Source organism: Cetorhinus maximus, chromosome 26 (genome assembly GCF_964194155.1).
Source record: "Cetorhinus maximus chromosome 26, sCetMax3.hap1.1, whole genome shotgun sequence".
Lineage (NCBI taxonomy): Eukaryota > Metazoa > Chordata > Chondrichthyes > Lamniformes > Cetorhinidae > Cetorhinus > Cetorhinus maximus.
In genome coordinates this window covers 20,767,086-20,784,053 of record NC_135904.1, presented here as the reverse complement: position 1 = coordinate 20,784,053, position 16,968 = coordinate 20,767,086, and the positions used below count along the sequence as shown (strand labels likewise).

At 39.9% G+C, this 16,968-nt stretch overlaps 1 protein-coding gene and 1 long non-coding RNA gene across 17 annotated transcripts in view; one reads left to right on the top strand and one right to left on the bottom strand.

Moving 5' to 3' along the window:
• The window catches only part of tcf12 (transcription factor 12), a 274,600-nt gene that overhangs the window by 213,243 nt on the left and 44,389 nt on the right, over positions 1-16,968 (top strand). For all 16 annotated transcript variants that reach the window (XM_078530320.1, XM_078530325.1, XM_078530321.1 and 13 more), the window contains 2 exons: positions 10,287-10,365; positions 15,907-15,977. In XM_078530320.1, coding sequence (XP_078386446.1) covers positions 10,287-10,365; positions 15,907-15,977 — 150 coding nt within the window. The remainder of the gene's footprint in view (positions 1-10,286; positions 10,366-15,906; positions 15,978-16,968) is intronic.
• The window catches only part of LOC144668372 (uncharacterized), a 72,523-nt gene continuing 55,796 nt past the window's right edge, over positions 242-16,968 (bottom strand). Inside the window, exons 2-3 of the long non-coding RNA XR_013573482.1 lie at positions 8,360-8,448; positions 242-380 (exon numbers count right to left, since the gene is read on the bottom strand). This is a non-coding gene — a long non-coding RNA (uncharacterized LOC144668372). The remainder of the gene's footprint in view (positions 381-8,359; positions 8,449-16,968) is intronic.

Genomic DNA, 16,968 nt, shown 5'->3' with positions numbered 1-16,968 from the left:
AGCTTGGGAAATGTTGCATTAAATTTATTTCGTACTGATACTAAGAGGACCAATAGCCAGATGACCAAGGACATGAAGAAATTCTTATTTTGTTTCCAGTGGCCAATAAATATTTACAACCATTATGGTGAAGTTGGTTTCATTAACGTGGCCACAAATGAGTTGTTTGCGAAAAATATACTTCTGCAAAAGGGAGTAATTGGTTTAGTTGTCAGGCCTGCTGTAACATCTGCATGGAAAAGTTAGAGATGTTGGTCCTCTGCTCCCTGGGGTCAGAATTAACAGAAAGGAGGAAAACCCCATGCTCAGACCTGTAGGCCCAGAATCTGGATCTGGAATCCAAAAAACTCAGAAGACCAGGTTTTGCTGTTAGAAGTAGTCTGAAAGACAAGTAATAACACAACAAGTGAGGCATGGTTTTTTAAAAATTATGTTTCAAAATTCAACCTTTCAAATGTCATCCTCATTAGCATCCCATATTCCTCTCGCTACTAACTGTAGCTTGCCTAGAACTTCACCACTGACATTGTGTCCCATACTCTCATATGCCCTCCCCTGTCACTAGCTTCCACTTGTGTCCTTTTTCCCAATACATAACAAAAACTTTGTCTTTATTTATAAATTCCTCCATGGCTTTACTGCTCCCTATCTCACTGATGATCTCCAGCAATACTTTGGAGCTAAAGGCAAAATACTGTGGATGCTGGAAATCTGAAACAAAAACAAAAAATGCTGGAAAAACTCAGTGGGTCTGACAGCATCTGTGGAGAGAAAGACAATGTTTCAAGTCCATACGACTTCTTCAGAGCTATATACTTTGGAGCTATTGCTTTACAATCTTTAGTGCATCCTCATCACTTGGCATTGCTCAGTTTATGACAAAGCTTTCAGCTATCTAGATTCTATTCTGTGGAACTCCTTCCATAAATTTGCAGTTCACTCCCTTTTAAAGCCTGTTCAAAGCAGATCTTTACAACCATTTAATGAGGTATCACTTCTAATTCTGTTATTCTTCTGTGTAAAGCTTTAGAATGCTTTATTACATTAAGTATATTATTTAAATGCAAATTGTTGCCTTGTGTATATTGGAAAGGGTGCAGAGACAAACAATAAGAATAATCGCAATTATAGAAGAGATGAATTATGAGGAAAGATTAGAGAAACAAAATGTACAGACGAGAAAGAAGATTGAGGAGACCTCATAAATTTATATAATTATATGATGTAATACCAGAGTTTACTCAGCTTAGTGGGACCAAATGGGCATAAATCCACGTCACTGAAAAGTAAAGACAACAATGGGAGCAATCAAAATACATTTCTAGATTGAAAGAAGTTGGGTACTGGAGGGACAAGCTCTCTTGGGCTGACTTGCCTTTTCTTGTTTTTGACTTGTCTAATTTTTGTAGTGCCCTTTTGAAATGAGGAATGAGGCCTCCTGATAGGGGCAAAATACCAGCTTCATCAGCAAAACTGATCAAACTCTAACTTCTGAATTGTGTGAACATTCTAGTAGATTCCATTTTGGCTGGATTTGGCTTTGAACCATTATTATGCACTATCGCAATGCATTAATTAAAGGTAATTTGGTCTAAGTGATATTGCACAGTTTGGACATCATGACAATGATATAAAATGCCATTTGCACACTAAGATCAGCTCACTGCCTTTAATACTTTTTTTTTGTATGAAAGGTATATAGGAAATTTTAACTTAACATCTTGCAAACAAATGTTAAAACATAGGGAATAGGAGCAGAAGCAGGCCATTTGGCCTCTGGAGCCTGCTCCACCATTCAATAAGATCATGGCTGATCTGTTTGTATTTTGAATTCCACATTTCCCCCCCCCATCTACCCCAGAGAATCTTTGATTCCCTTGCCTAAAAAGAATCTATCTATCTCTGCCTTAAAAATATTCAATGCCCCCCCGCCTCCACCGTCTTCTGTTGAAGAGTCATACGGACTTGAAACTTAACTGTATTCCTCTCCGTAGATGCTGTCAGACCTGCTGAGTTTTTCCAGGTATTTTTATCCTTACTTTTATGTGCCTCTCATAATAAAGGATAGCATTCCACAAGCCACCTTAATTACTTGATGTACTTGCACGCTAACTTTTTGTGACTATGCACTAGAACACCTAGATCCCTCTGCATCTTGGAATCCTGCAGTCGTTCTCTGTTTAAGCAATACTCAACTTTTTTTTATGTGAGAGATATAGAGTATGTTACAATTCCATGAATATTTCATGATCCTCGCGCAGCTTCAAATTTCCTTAAATAGGGTATTTCACTCAGCTATTGCACTAACATTAAAGATGCACAATAGATTTCAGGGAAATTCCACATGTTGCATTATAATTCACGTAGTCTCCTCGCACTTCTTCCCGAGATTAATTACCAAAAAGATTTTTTGTGAAATAGGAAAGTCGGTTTGCAATTAGCCATGGTATTTTGCTCGTCAAATATTTATTCTGTTTACTTTTGTTTGGTCTTAATTTTGACTTTCAAATTCTCCAATCTTTCCTGGTAGTTTGCATTGAATACCAGTCAAAATGACACATTCAAGTAAATACTTTAATGGTTGCTAGAGATAAATAAAAATTGCATTTGTTGTTCCTCTGATTATTTCAAGAATACCACGTTAAAATTAAACTGCCATACTTCTCTCCTGATTCTTCTCCCTAAACCTAATATTTGACCAACAGGTTTTATTGATCACCGTTCCATTTTAACATAGAATCCTAATTATTCTTAATCTGTCCAACTATAACCCCAATTTACATGTCACTTTTCACAAATTGCCTATTGCAAACATACTTTGGCCTATTAAAAGTGAATCTACTTTGGAATTATTGTAAAAATATTCATGTGGATATTCAGTAGTAACCAAGAAAACAAAGTATCCCTTATAACCTAAATAAAGCACATTGTGAGCAGAAAGTTTTTGGAAAGCAGTCAAATTCCGTAGATTATAGTCGATCCCAGATTCAAATCTAGGCATTTGTGCTATTTCTGAAGGATTTTACTGAACATTTGCCAAGCAATATTCCTTTAAAGCTTTGCCCACAGCTTTGTACTGCAACAAAACTATTTTTTTTCAACATTTAATGCTAATTCAGAGTACATACACTTGCATCAAGAGTTTTTGAAGTATTTTTTCATAAATCTTTATTGTAATAATGAAGGTTCTTAATTTTTTATTTATATGGTTGCAAGAACTCTGGAAACCATGTTGTTTGTTGGCTTGGTCACCTAAGATAACTTAGTGCACAGGATAAATTGTGGGTTCAATAAAAGTAGCGTAAAGATTATGTGAGATTTAAATGCAGTTTGTAAACAAACAAAAAAAACCCATCAGATAAGAATGGTGTTTATTCATATTAATTTTAAACTTATTGCTGATTGTAGCCAATCATTTGAGTTTATTTTTATGGTGTTCCCATTTGTGCTGATATAAATATCAAAGCTGCACAGTCAGGGCTTTATATCCCAGGGAACTGTAACTGAACCCATTCTTGAATTGGTGATGCACTTTGATCAAACGTTCTCAGTACTTCAATCCTTCCTCCATTGTGCTCCATCAAAGGGTGGACAAATAAATGAATGGCTGGGCACACACTGACTTTGAAGGATCCTTATAGCTTAGGGTTGGCAACTGTGGTTAAATGCATTCCTGGAGATTTCATCACATGACTTGCCCCTACCCTCCAGCCATTTGTCGGCCAGCACATCCATCCTTGTGATGTACTGCCTTCCTGCACTAATCAGAAAGCAAAGAGACTCATTTCCCAATTGGATGATGCTTGACAGTTAGCCAAACAGCCTTTTTTCCCCAGTTTGAATACTTTTGATAACTGGTAAAGAGAAATGTTCAAAGAAAATTAATAAAAACTATCTTTTTTAATGTCCCTATGATTTTTCTCCAGGATTGCACAGAGCAGTGTCCTGGAGATTGATATGCAATTCCTGGAGACTCCAGGCCAATCCTGGAGGGTTGGCAACCCTACCATAGCAACTGAAAAATAAAGTGTTTTTGCATCTTATATTGTAGTATTTCATGTAGATCCCAAGTACAGAAAATCTCAGTGAAAAGTCTCATTGTCCAGAAAATGGTCAGTGGAATTTGAAAAGAGCTATTCTGAAGCTCATAGAAATTTTGAGTTGTTTTCTTAGTAAACTTGCTCAATCAAATTAGTGCAGTGCTAGCAAAGGCTTCTGTAGCAGTTAAAGTTGTGCTCTGGCTAATGAGCCTGTGTTGCAACAGTCTATTGCGAACTGCTTTGCCACACAAACTGGGGCAGCAGCTTTGCAGTGTATCCATCTACATGGATGAGAAATTAAGGGTACCCTACAGAAGTCTTTTTGTAGGGAAGAGACATGTTGATCAAGTTCAAGTTTGAAGGGCTTTAAAAAGAAACAAAACCCGAAATTTGCCTCAGGTAAAATGTCCAAAATTGCACCCTGCCAAAAGTGACACAAGATCAGTGATACTGTTTCCAAGCATATTCAGAGTGTATACAGACCAATGCACAACTTTGTTTGATGAGATATAGAAGGTTCGTAAAACTTAAAATTCTGCAATCCTGTATTGTGGTCCCAAAAAGTACATGAGGATTTCAGACAGTACTGGATGTAAATGTCCTGAACTCTTTTATAGTCAGAGGGCCAATTCAGGATACTACTACAGATTAGTCAGTGCACTTTGGTGAATGGAGGAAGCCTTGGATCTCAGGAATTACTGGGAAGGCAGTGGTGTAGTGGTTTAGTCACAGGACTAGTAATCCAGACATCCAGGGGGACTCTGGGGACCCGGGTTCAAATACCACCAGAGCAAATGGTGAAATTTGAATTAAATAAAAAATCTGGAATTAAAAGCCTATTGATGGCTATTGTCATTAATACACCTTAGGGAAGGAAATCTGCTGTCTTTACCTGGTCTGGCCTGCAATTGACTCCAGACCCACAGCAGTGTGGTTGACTTTTAAACACCCTCTGAAATGGCCTAGCAAGCCACTCAGTTGTATCAAACGGCTAGAAAGCCTAAAAGGAATAAAACCTGACAGACCACCCAGCATACACTGAAGTACCGGAAACGACAAAGACACACCCAGCCCTGTCGACCCTGCACATTCCTCCACAGTAACATCTGGGGGCTAGTGCCAAAATTGGGAGAGCTATCTCACAAGTCTAATGTATGACATAGTCATACTCACAGAATCATACCTTACAGATAATGTCCCAGGCACCATCATCACCATCCCTGGGTATGTCCTGTCCCTGGCACAGTGGTATACAGTCGGAGGGAGTTGTCCAGCGAGTCCTCAGCATCGACTCTGGACCCCATAAAGCCTCATGGCATCAGGGCAAACATGGCAAGGAAACCTCCTGCTGATTACCACGTACTGCAAACCCCCCCCCCCCCCCCACCGAAAAGCGGATGGATCATTACTCCTCCATGTTGAACACCACTTGGAGGAAGCAAGGGTGCAGAATGTACTCTGGGTGGAGGATTTCAATGTCCATCTTCAAGAGTGGCTTGGTAGCACCACTACAGACCGAGACCTAAAGGTCTGGGCCTGCGGCAGGTGGTTAGGTGAACCACCAAGAGGGAAAAACATGCTTGACCTCATCCTCACCAATCTGCCTGCTGGAGGTGCATCTGTCCATGACCATATCAGTAGGAGTGACCTCCGCTCAGTCCTTGTGGAGATGAGGTCCCGCTTTCACATTGAGGATACCCCCCCATCGTGTTGCATGGTACTACCACTGTGCTAAATTGGACAGATTTCGAACAGATCTTGCAAATCAAGACTGGGCAACCATGAGGCGCTGTGGGCCATCAGCAGCAGCAGGATTGTATGCAACCACAATCTGTAACCTCATGGCCTGGCATATCCCCCGCTCTTTAATTGCTATCAAGCCAGGGGATCAACCCTGGTTCAATGAAAAGTGCAGGAGCAGTACCAGGCATACCTAAAAATTAGGTGTCAACCTGGCGAAGCTACAACACAGGACTACTTAAATGCCAAACAGCATAAGCACCAAGTGATAGACATAGCCAAGTGATTCCACAACCAGCAGATCAGACCTAAGCTCTGCAATCCTGCCATATCCAGTCGAGAATGGTGGTGGACAATTAAGGAACTCGTTGGAGGAGGAGCCTTCACAAATACCCCCATCCTTGATCGTGGAGCCCAGACAACAGTGCAAAAGATAAGGCTGAAGCATTTGCAACAAACTTCAGCCCGAAGTGCCGAGTGGATGATCCATGTCAGCCTCCTTAGGAGGCCCCCGGCATCACGGATTCCAGTCTTCAACCAATTCAATTCACTCCGTGTGATATTAAGAAATGGCTGAAGGCACTGGATGCTGCAAAGACTGTTGGCCCTGACAATATTTTGGCAATAATACTGAAGACTTGGGCTCCAGAACTTGTCATGTCCCTAGCCAAGCTGTTCCAGTACAGCTACAACACTGGGATCTACCTGACAAGGTGGAAAATTGCCCAGGTATGTCCTGTACACAAAAACAGGACAGATCCAACTTGGCCAATTACCATCCCATCAGTCCACTGCCGATCATCAGTAAAGTAATGGAAGGGGTCATCAACAGTGCAATCAAGTGGCACTTGCTTGGTAATAACTACTCACTGATGCTCAATAGGGTCACTAAGGGCTACTAAGCTTCTGGCCTCATTACAGCCTTGGTTCACACACAGACAAAAGAGCTGAACTCCCAAGGTGAGGGGAGAGTGACTGCCCTCGACATCAAGGCAGCATTTTTTCCGAGTGTGGCACCAAGAAGCCCAAGTAAAACTAGAGTCAATGGGAATTGGGGAAAACTCCCTACTGGTTGGAGTCATACCTAGCACAAAAGAAGATGGTTGTGGCTGCTGGAGGTCAATCATCTCAGTTCCAGGACATCACTGCAGAATTCCTCAGGGTAGTGTACTAGACCCAACCATCTTCAGCTACTTCATCAATAACCTTCCTCCTGTCATAAGGTCAGAAGTGGGGATGTTCGCTGATGATTGCACAATGTTCTGCACCGTTCACTACTAGTCAGACACTGAAGCAGTCAATGTCCATATGCAGCAAGACCTGGACAATATCCAGGCTTGGGCTGACGAGTGGCAAGTAACATTTGTGCCACACATGTACCTGGCAATGACCATCTCCAACAGGAGAGAATCTAATCATCGCCCCTTGACATTCAATGGCATTACCATCACTGAATCCCCCACTATCAACATCCTGGGGGTTACCATTGACCGGAAGCTGAACTGGACCAGCCACTTAAATACTATAGCTACAAGAACAGGTCAGAGGCTAGGCATCCTGCAGCAAGTAACTCACCTCCTGACTCCCCAAAACCTGTCCACCTTCTATAGGGCATAAGTCAGGAGTGTGATGGAATACTCTCCACTTGCCTGGATGAGTGCAGGTCAGTAAAACTCACTCAAGAAGCTTGACACCATCCAGAACATTGATTAGCACCCCATCCACAAACATTCACTCCCTACACCACTGGCACACAGTGGCAGCATTGTGTACCATCTGTAAGATGTACTGGAGGAACTCACCAAGCCTCCTTCAATAGCATCTTCCAAACCCACGACTACTGCCATCTAGAAAGACAAGGGCAGCAGACACATGGGAACACCACCACATGGAAGCTTCCCTCCATGCCTCTCACCATCCCGACTTGGAAATGCATCGCCGTTCCTTCACTGTCGCTGGGTAAAATTCCTGGAACTCCCAAACAGCGCTGAGGGTGTATCTACACCACATGAACTGCAGCGGTTCACAAAGTTAGCTCACCACCACCTTCTCAGGGCAATTTGGGATGGGCAATAAAACTTATTCTTGTCTAGCAGCTAACGCTTTAGTTCGGGCAAGACATGCAGTTTGCAAAGGATACTCATACTATCCCAGCCTGTATTGAAATGTATATTGTGACGTTTTGCTATTATTTCCAAGATGCAGATTTGAGAGAGGGCCAATATGTTTCAAATATATACAGACTTGGTGGGTTATTTTTCCTTAGTTTTGGTGGGTTTAGACATGACTTCATTTCTGCATGTCTGGCAGTTATGAAAACCTAACAAAATTATTTCGAGTAACAGTTTACCATACAGTTAGCAACATTTTTAATTTTTATTTCAAGGAGATGGTTACCAGAATTTCTACTGCCACAAAAGTTCATTTGCACATTGTTTAACAAATGCCAAATGGCTCACTAAGGTCTCGTGATGTTCCATTGCTTGAGAACTGGAGAGAGACCCTGTGAAGGAACGGGGAAATTCCAATAACTCTAAAGTAATAAAAAGGGTTTTCTGCTTGTTAGCTTGAGTGTTTACCTAGATAATAAGGCTCATGAATAGATCATCCAAGGTATTTGGTGTCACAACTCAGCGTTGAGAGTGTCTTAAGATGCAAACAAATAAATCTACAGGAAAGAAGTAAAGGGAAAAATTAAATGTGGAACAATATTCACAAAGTCCTTCCCCAATTATAGAATCCTCAGACCAAGGCAGCCACCTGATCTGTCCTAATCTGTACAACTGATCTGTATAACAGCTCCCTCTATGTTACACCCGAGCATCCATTGAACCTTTTAAGAAAAGTGAACTCTGTCGTAAATTGAAAAACATTGCAGATACAACCAGTGGAGAAGAAATCCTTTATTGGAACTCATTTATTGACCTGTCCTGTCGTTTCACTACTGTTGGAGCACTTAAAGACTATTCAGCTTGAATGCTTTGTCTCAGAAGAAAATTCAGGCATAATATTGTACACACACCCTCTGAATCCTGCATTTTTAAGATGACTCTTACTTCGAACCAATTGAGTTAAATAAACTGATCCACAAGGACAACAGGTTTTGTAAGGAAGAAAAAAATGTGTTACTACTGGTATTCCTGCACCCTTGAGATTTCTGTTTTCCTCTAGCAGGAAGAAAGAACAATCTAGAATGTCTAGTTTGGTGAAATGAACCTGGAAGGCCAAGTCATTTATTTGTCAGTTAATTGCTGCCTGAGATCTGAAGTTTTAAATGAGTAATGCATACATTTCGCTCACAAAATTAGTCCTTTTGCTTGTCCTGATTTTGGTATGATGTCTAATGGAGCAAAAAAACTGCCAAGGAATGTCTCATGATATGTGTTGTAATTTTATGAACCAATATAGGTGGCCTTCAGAGTCACAGCTCATCTTTCTGTTCCGTTTGGGCATTGGATATGGAGGTTGTATGTGGCAGAATATTAGATTACTTGTAACATGTATGATTGTCTACATGTATTTTTCGCAAGGAATTCCAAGTACCAAAAGTTTGTTCTGTTGAAGAGTCATGCGGACTCGAAACGTTAACTGTGCTCCTCTCCACAGATGCTGCCAGACCTGCTGAGTTTTTCCAGGTATTTTTTGTTTTTTTTTTACCAAAAGTTTGTTTTTTGATCTCCATCTTGCTCCTTGCTATGAGATGTGAATTTGATAAAGGTATTTTGACCCCAGGTGATTTTCTTCCCTTCCTACACAGCAATACAACGATAGTTAATTTTTTGTTAGGATTAAGAAGTATGGACTTCTTAATAAATTTCTCACAGGTAATCTAACGTTGTTGCTTGCACAAAATGTCTTTCATCTCTATGAGAAATTTTTCCGCTTCCTCAGATGTTGCTATCTCTTTGAAGAAAATTTTGATATTGAAGCAGTGCCAGTGATGGCAGACATGACAGCATTCCCAAATGTAAGCTCCCTGACTTGTAGAGAACTGCTAGTACCACAGGCCCATGTTCATTGATGGAAGCACACTGATTTGGGCCCGTGTGTACTTCGCCATTGCTTAACTTCATGCTGCAATGTGCCATGGCTGGCCCCACTCTGAACATGCAAAACACACTCTAAGCTAAAGCCTGTAAGCTCCTACCACATCATCACATTGGCATGTTACAAGCATCTGCTTTAATACCAGTTTCCATTTTCCAATGTGTGTAGGGAAAGGGGTACCAAGTACTCGTGTAAACCTGGGAGAGTGGTGCAAGGTGATCACTTTTGTGTCCCTGTAGTAGTATCTGAATGGTAAAGATTAAGATTTCTGGAAATTGATGCAATGGATAGTGGCACATCATTACGCACAGGTTTTAGAAAGTTAATGTGTCAGTGCTGTATTCTGTAGCTCCTTGGAAGTTATGCCAGCTGAGTTGATGGATATAATTTTTCCAACCAGCACTTGAGAGCAACAGAAGTGAATGAAAATTTGCCAATTTTTTTTTCTTTTGTTTGCAGATTTATTCTCCTGATCACACTAGTAGTAGTTTCCCATCTAATCCATCAACGCCTGTTGGATCACCATCACCTTTACCTGGTAAGATTTGACTTAAGTTGGTATATTGGAGAACCTAAATGTGGCTCAGAGTAGTCAAGTATGTTTATAACCTGGGTTGACAAAAATCTTGAATTTGCTGACACAAAATTTGCAACAACTATAAGATTAGATTTTCACTTTGCAAACATTGATTGAGCATCAAATGAAATTGCTTCCAAAGCTTGCATTTGTTTTGACATCGCTTGATATTAAATTGTGACCCTAAAAATTGGTTGACTTGAATCTAGTTTGGTGTCCTTTCTAAACAGTCTTCAAAATTCTTATTTTGGGACACAATTTTTAAGATTTCTATAGAAGGAGTTTATGCTTTAGGATTCTCACACCTGCCAGCCTGAAGTGATATATTTGAAACTGTTCAGTTGTGTTTTATAGGGAGCAACAAAATAAACTGTTAAGTACTTAGGCTGCACAATCCTGGCATGTTGATGCTTTGTTAGAAGCTTCCAATCTGCAATTTCAATTATGAAAACATTTGATGTGTTGCATGTTTTGTAAGTTATATTCAATACAGTTGAAGGTGAATTGTAGCATGCTAATGTGCTTTGCAATCATGAAGGTTACAAAAAAAGTATACATACCTAAATCAACACTGATTTTCTTATTTAAAACTGCTAGTTAGAGGCCACCTGAAAGTAAACAGGTAAAACCATGAAGTTCCACTTCACAGAATCTCTCAGTGCAGAAGAGGCCCTTCGGCCCATCGAGTCTGCACCGACACGTGAGAAACACCTGACCTACCTACCTAATCCCATTTACCAGCACTTGGCCCATAGCCTTGAATGTTATGACATGCCAAGTGCTCATCCAGGTACTTTTTAAAGGATGTGAGGCAACCCGCCTCCACCACCCTCCCAGGCAGCGCATTCCAGACCGTCACCACCCTCTGGGTAAAAAAGTTTTTTCTCACATCCCCCCTAAACCTCCTGCCCCTCACCTTGAACTTGTGCCCCCTCGTGATTGACCCTTAAACTAAGGGAAACAGCTGCTCCCTATCCACCCTGTCCATGCCCCTCATAATCTTGTACACCTCGATCAGGTCGCCCCTCAGTCTTCTCTGCTCCAACGAAAACAACCCAAGTCTATCCAACCTCTCTTCACAACTTAAATGTTTCATCCCAGGCGACATCCTGGTGAATCTCCTCTGTACCCCCTCCAGTCCAATCACATCCTTCCAATAATGTGGCGACCAGAACTGCACACACTACTCCAGCTGTGGCCTCACCAAGACTCTATACAACTCCAACATGACCTCCCTACTTTTGTAATCTATCCCTCGATTGATAAAGGCAAGTGTCACATATGTCTTTTTCTCCACCCCACTAACATGCCCCTCCGCCTTCAGAGACCTATGGACACACACGCCAAGGTCCCTTTGTTCCTCAGAACTTCCTAGTGTCATGCCGTTCATTGAATACTTCCTTGTCAAATTACTCCTTCCAAGTGTATCATCTCTCACTTTTCAGGGTTAAATTCCATCTGCCACTTATCTGCCCATTTGACCACCTCGCTTATATCTTCCTGTTACCCAAGACACTCAACCTCACTGTTAACCACCCGGCCAATCTTTGTGTCATCTGCAAACTTACTACCCCCCACATAGCCATCTATGTCGTTTATATAACTGACGAATAATAGGGGACCCAGCACAGATCCCTGTGGTATGCCACTGGACACTGGCTTCCAGTCACTAAAGCAGCCTTCTGTCATCACCCTCTGTCTCCTACAACTAAGCCAATTTTGCTCGATGTCATGAATTGTGAGCTGTATTTTAAAATCATATTGCAGGAGATGAAATTTGGTATAAAGTAAAATAACTAGTGTAGTAAAAGTCAACTGCACAATGCAATATACTTCAGCTTTTAGCATGTCCTCATGATCTTGAATATCTCTAAAATCTCCTCTCAGCCTTTTCTCCAAGGGAAAGAGCCCCAACTTGTCCAATCTTACTTCATAACTGATGTTCCTCATCTCTGGAACCATTCTAGTAAACCTCTTCTCCACTCTCTCCAGAATGTTTTTTCAAACTTATTTGCTATAATATTGATCGCAGTGAACTGTTAGTTTTAGTGTTAAGTAGATTCGTCATTGCATTGGGAAGACATTAATTCCTATCATCCTACCATTCATTAGTGAATAGTATTAGATGCCAAATTGAGCTAAAACAGCTGTATGACTTACCTCTAAAAGATGCCTTTTTACTGTCAGTTTGCTTGGAAATCAGAATCGTACAATGGGAAAGTGATTTCCACTGGGCATTAATATATTAATTTTAAAAATGTAACATACTTTGTATAGTAATTGGAATTCGCTGCTACAGTTGATGAGAGAAGCTCATAATTGTGTGCGCTTTTACCCTTCGTTAAATTGGAAGTTTTCATCGGATAATAAACATCTTTCGAGCTGGCACTGAACAGCTGCTTTAGGCAGTTTTTACAGCATTAACTGAAAACTCCTTGTTGGATTGTATAATGAGGGATTAATGAGTGTCTCATTTGATTCAGTGGGTCGCATTGCAGATGAAACTGCCTTGTATGGATTTCATTTAATGACTTTTGCTGAACATAACTCAAGGTTTACACAGGTGTAATTTGCTAATGACAAAGCAAAGAAGCAACACTTCAAAAGCTGTTGGTATTTAATACAGCATATCTCCTTTTCAAATGCACCTTTTTTGTAAAGAAAAGACATAAAGGAGGACCAAAACAAATTACATTTTATGCATATGAAATTTTAGAAACCATTTTAAATTTGAATCTTCGAATGTGATCCATTCCACTTTTCTAGTCGTGGTGTGAACATATGAATGGTGCCCTTGTTTTAAAAAAGACAGAAAATGATGGATACGCAAGAGAACTTCGAGTGGTTTCAGCAAACCCTCCTGTGTAAAGTTTTTGATTTTTTGAAACGCCGTCTTGTGCCCAAGTGCTCCTTTGAATTATCAGTTGAATTTAGATCCATTTCTCTGTGCTGCTCAAACATATTGGCCAGGGTTTTGTGATCAGCAATGAAGCAAGGACACTCAGGCTGACCTTGAAGAGGATTGCCCATAAAGATCTAGTGATCTCTGATGGGAATTTTCCCTTTCCCAATGGCAGTTAAAATCTGGCACCAAGTCAAGGGAGTGCAGCAGTAGTTATGTTAGCAAGCAGGTAAGCAAACAATTCGCACACAGCAAACCTGGAAGTTCAAAGCAGTTAAAATTCTTAACTTCTAATTAAGATTTTCAGATAGCAAAATAAATTATTGACTGTATTAAGATAGAAACTGAAATAGTTAAAATATTCTTCTAAAATAATTGTTTTTTCAATTCGTGGAATTTTATAATTGTCGAGAAATTTGATATTCCACAAACACCATTCCCTCATTAAAGTGCGCTGTACCGTTAAATTTTTTTGTGCAGCTGTGCACACACAGGACTACTTGTGCACGGACTGCATGGTAACTTCAGGTTGCGGCATGACTGCGCACCTTTGAGATAATATTGTCCACAAATATAAAATTATCTTTTTAAGAGCAAGTAATTGTGCTTACCAGTAATTGTGAAATTAGAACATCATTATAAACCTAGTTATATCTTATTCAACAAGATGTTACCTTTTTCAAAGGTTTTTTCCGAGTGAAATTAACAGTTTAAAGTGGATTAAAATAGAAAATGCTGGAAATACTCAGCAGGTCTGGTAGCTCCTGAGGAGAGAGAAACCGAAGTAAGGTTTCAGGTCGATGACCTTCCATCAGAAATGATTAGAGTGGAAACTCTGGGAACCGCGACAGCGCATTCTATGGACGAGCATAGACGCTCATACACCAGTGTTTGTATTTCCAATGTCACTCTGCATATCACTCCGAGTCTGGACTCCCGAAGATGCTGTCAGTTTCAGTAATGATGGTGAATGCTGACAGTTTTGCCACCATTGCCACTGCAAGATATTGGATAATTTAATTTCAAGTCCATAGAAGTGGGGAGATTTAAAAATTCCATTTGAATTAGCATTTTGATTTTAGTCAATTATTTTTTGAAATATTTATCAATGGAACACTGATTTAAAATGTCATATTTTGAAGTTGCCATCTTCATGAAGCTGCCATTACACCTTTAAGAAATATAGAAAATTTGGTATGAAGACATTTAAGCTGAGGTCTATTGTAGTTCAATGAAATTGCTGTAGATTGTGTATAGAAATTCACCTTGCAAGCCAGAAATTATTAATTTTAAATTTGAATAAGAATATCTCATCAAAGATACTGAGCAGAGAGTCTACTTTGTGACACCTGTAATAAAGTCCAGCTTACTGACATTTCTATTACTTTTGGAGGTACTGTACTTACATTTCACAAGTACAGAAAAACCTGTCCTTTTTGGTTTGATTTTAAAATATCCAAAACATAGATGTAATTTTGTTCTACTGGAGCACCTCTCCTGTTACTGGCCTGAACTGACCTGCTACTTTCTAGCAAAATGAAGTTGGTTGTTTCAGACACACTCACCTGAGAGGGAACCTTTCCACTGTGAAGGCTTGGTCTCAAAACTTGTGGCAACTGATGCTAAAGTGCAGAAATATTGGGAACCCCCGAGACTCAGATCATCCATGTCTGAATTTTGGGCTGAATTTCTTGTGCTGTTTTCATTATCTGTAGAGTTTACATTATGTAATTGCTATATAGATGCATTCTATAAATATGCTTCTGAGCAAACAACAAAAATAGCTGAATAGAACAGTTAATCTGGTGTCACAACTGGAAAAATATTGAAAGGCATGGAATGACTTGAGTTCCAGGTTTAAAGACTGCATATAGTACTGTGTGTCTGAATAGCTAAAATACACTAAAGGCTCATGCAGGTAATCATGACTGTCATCTATGATAAAGGGAGTTCAGATTTTAAGAATGAAATCTAACTTCATTGGTTTCCTTCTGCTTCTGTAAGCAGCCATTGATTTTGCAGTGTTATGAAAAAAGAATCTGCAAAAATCTCATTGAGTGTCATACAAAATGTAAGTATTTTTCTACTGGAACCTTTTAATGGTGGCAATTCATCTCTGCCAGTATCTGAATATGAAGAGTGAGTTCAAACCAAATGATTCCATATTCTAACTGGTCGGATCCCAAACAAATCTACATATCCAGGTGTATTTTTTAAATAGCCACTGTTTTGTATGGTGGGATTTCTCGGGTAATTTGGTATTTATGTTAGTATGAATTTATAAAGTTGCTCTGTTGATGAGCAGTGGTGGTCCAATCCAACCTATCATTAACATTTACTTTACTTAATTGTAATGTCATACCTTTTAAGGGTTTGTCTCTTCATAATTCAAAGATTTTTAATGAATTAACACTCTTGACTTATCTGAATGTTTGTCTTTTTTCATAGGAAATACATGACCTATCTTGCTTCAGTTATTTGGCCAAACAGGAGCACTTTATCTCCAATCAAATGTGTGCTTTTTGTTGAGATGTGCAAACCTGTAATTCTTTTAACTGTATGCTAAGTTAATGGCTTCCTTTGGGTCTGTCTTTGCACAGGTGCTAACCAGTGGTCAAGACCAGGAGGGACTCCATCGTCTCCTAGCTACGAAAACTCTCTTCACTCGCTGGTGAGGCAGACCAGAACTTGTAACGTGTCTGTGTTGTGTTGTAATTTTTAATTTGGAAAGTTACAGAGATGATAAATAGCAGTGCTATTCAGGAAAATTGTCATGTCACTTCTAGCAGTTTCCATGCTAGTAAATGGCTTGACGGCATAAAGGCTATATCTCTGTTGTTTATTCATCAATCCATTCTTCAGACCTGCATTCTACAGGCAGCTCTTGCTTTTCTGTATATTAAAGATTATAGAATTATAGAGCCATTATGGCATGGAAGGAGGCCATTTGGCCCATTGAGTCCATGCTGGCTCTCTAGAGAATCTAATCAGCCCCATTCCCCTGCTCTGTCCTCATAGCTCTCCAAAATTATTTCCTTTTGAGTGCTGAAGAGGGTACTCCCTCCAATCCAGCAAATACCACATCGGCCGGTTGAAGAGGAGAAATTACAATTCCCAATCACACAGCAACCACAGAGACACAGGCTTCCTTTAACTGGTTTTATTCAAGCATATGCAAGGGAGCCGCAATCATTCCTAAGAATGAAGACCCAGCTCCCAGATTGATTACATTTCATTACTTTTGTACTTTTTCTTATCATAATACATTTGAGTACATTTGAATACATTCCAATCGGTAACTGATGCACCACTCTTATGCATTGAATACATAAACATGTGATTTTGCTAACCAATTATTTTAAAGGATGTATACGTAATTATATTATCCAATCGAAATTAAAACACGAATGCAAAGACCTTGGTTCTCACAGCTCAAGACTGCTTGTGTATCATCAAAGCCCCATCTTTGTCCATTGTATGTCTTCCCATATCTAAGTTAAAACCATCTGCCCCTTCCCTATGTGAGAATGGAGTGCATGTAATCTATTTTATGTCGTCCTCGTGTCTTCAGCCTGACTCTCAAGGCTGTGCAATGTTCATCTGGTAATCGTCAACTCTTAATATGCTTAGCAGCCATGTCTGCCTGGAGATTTTAAGTGTTC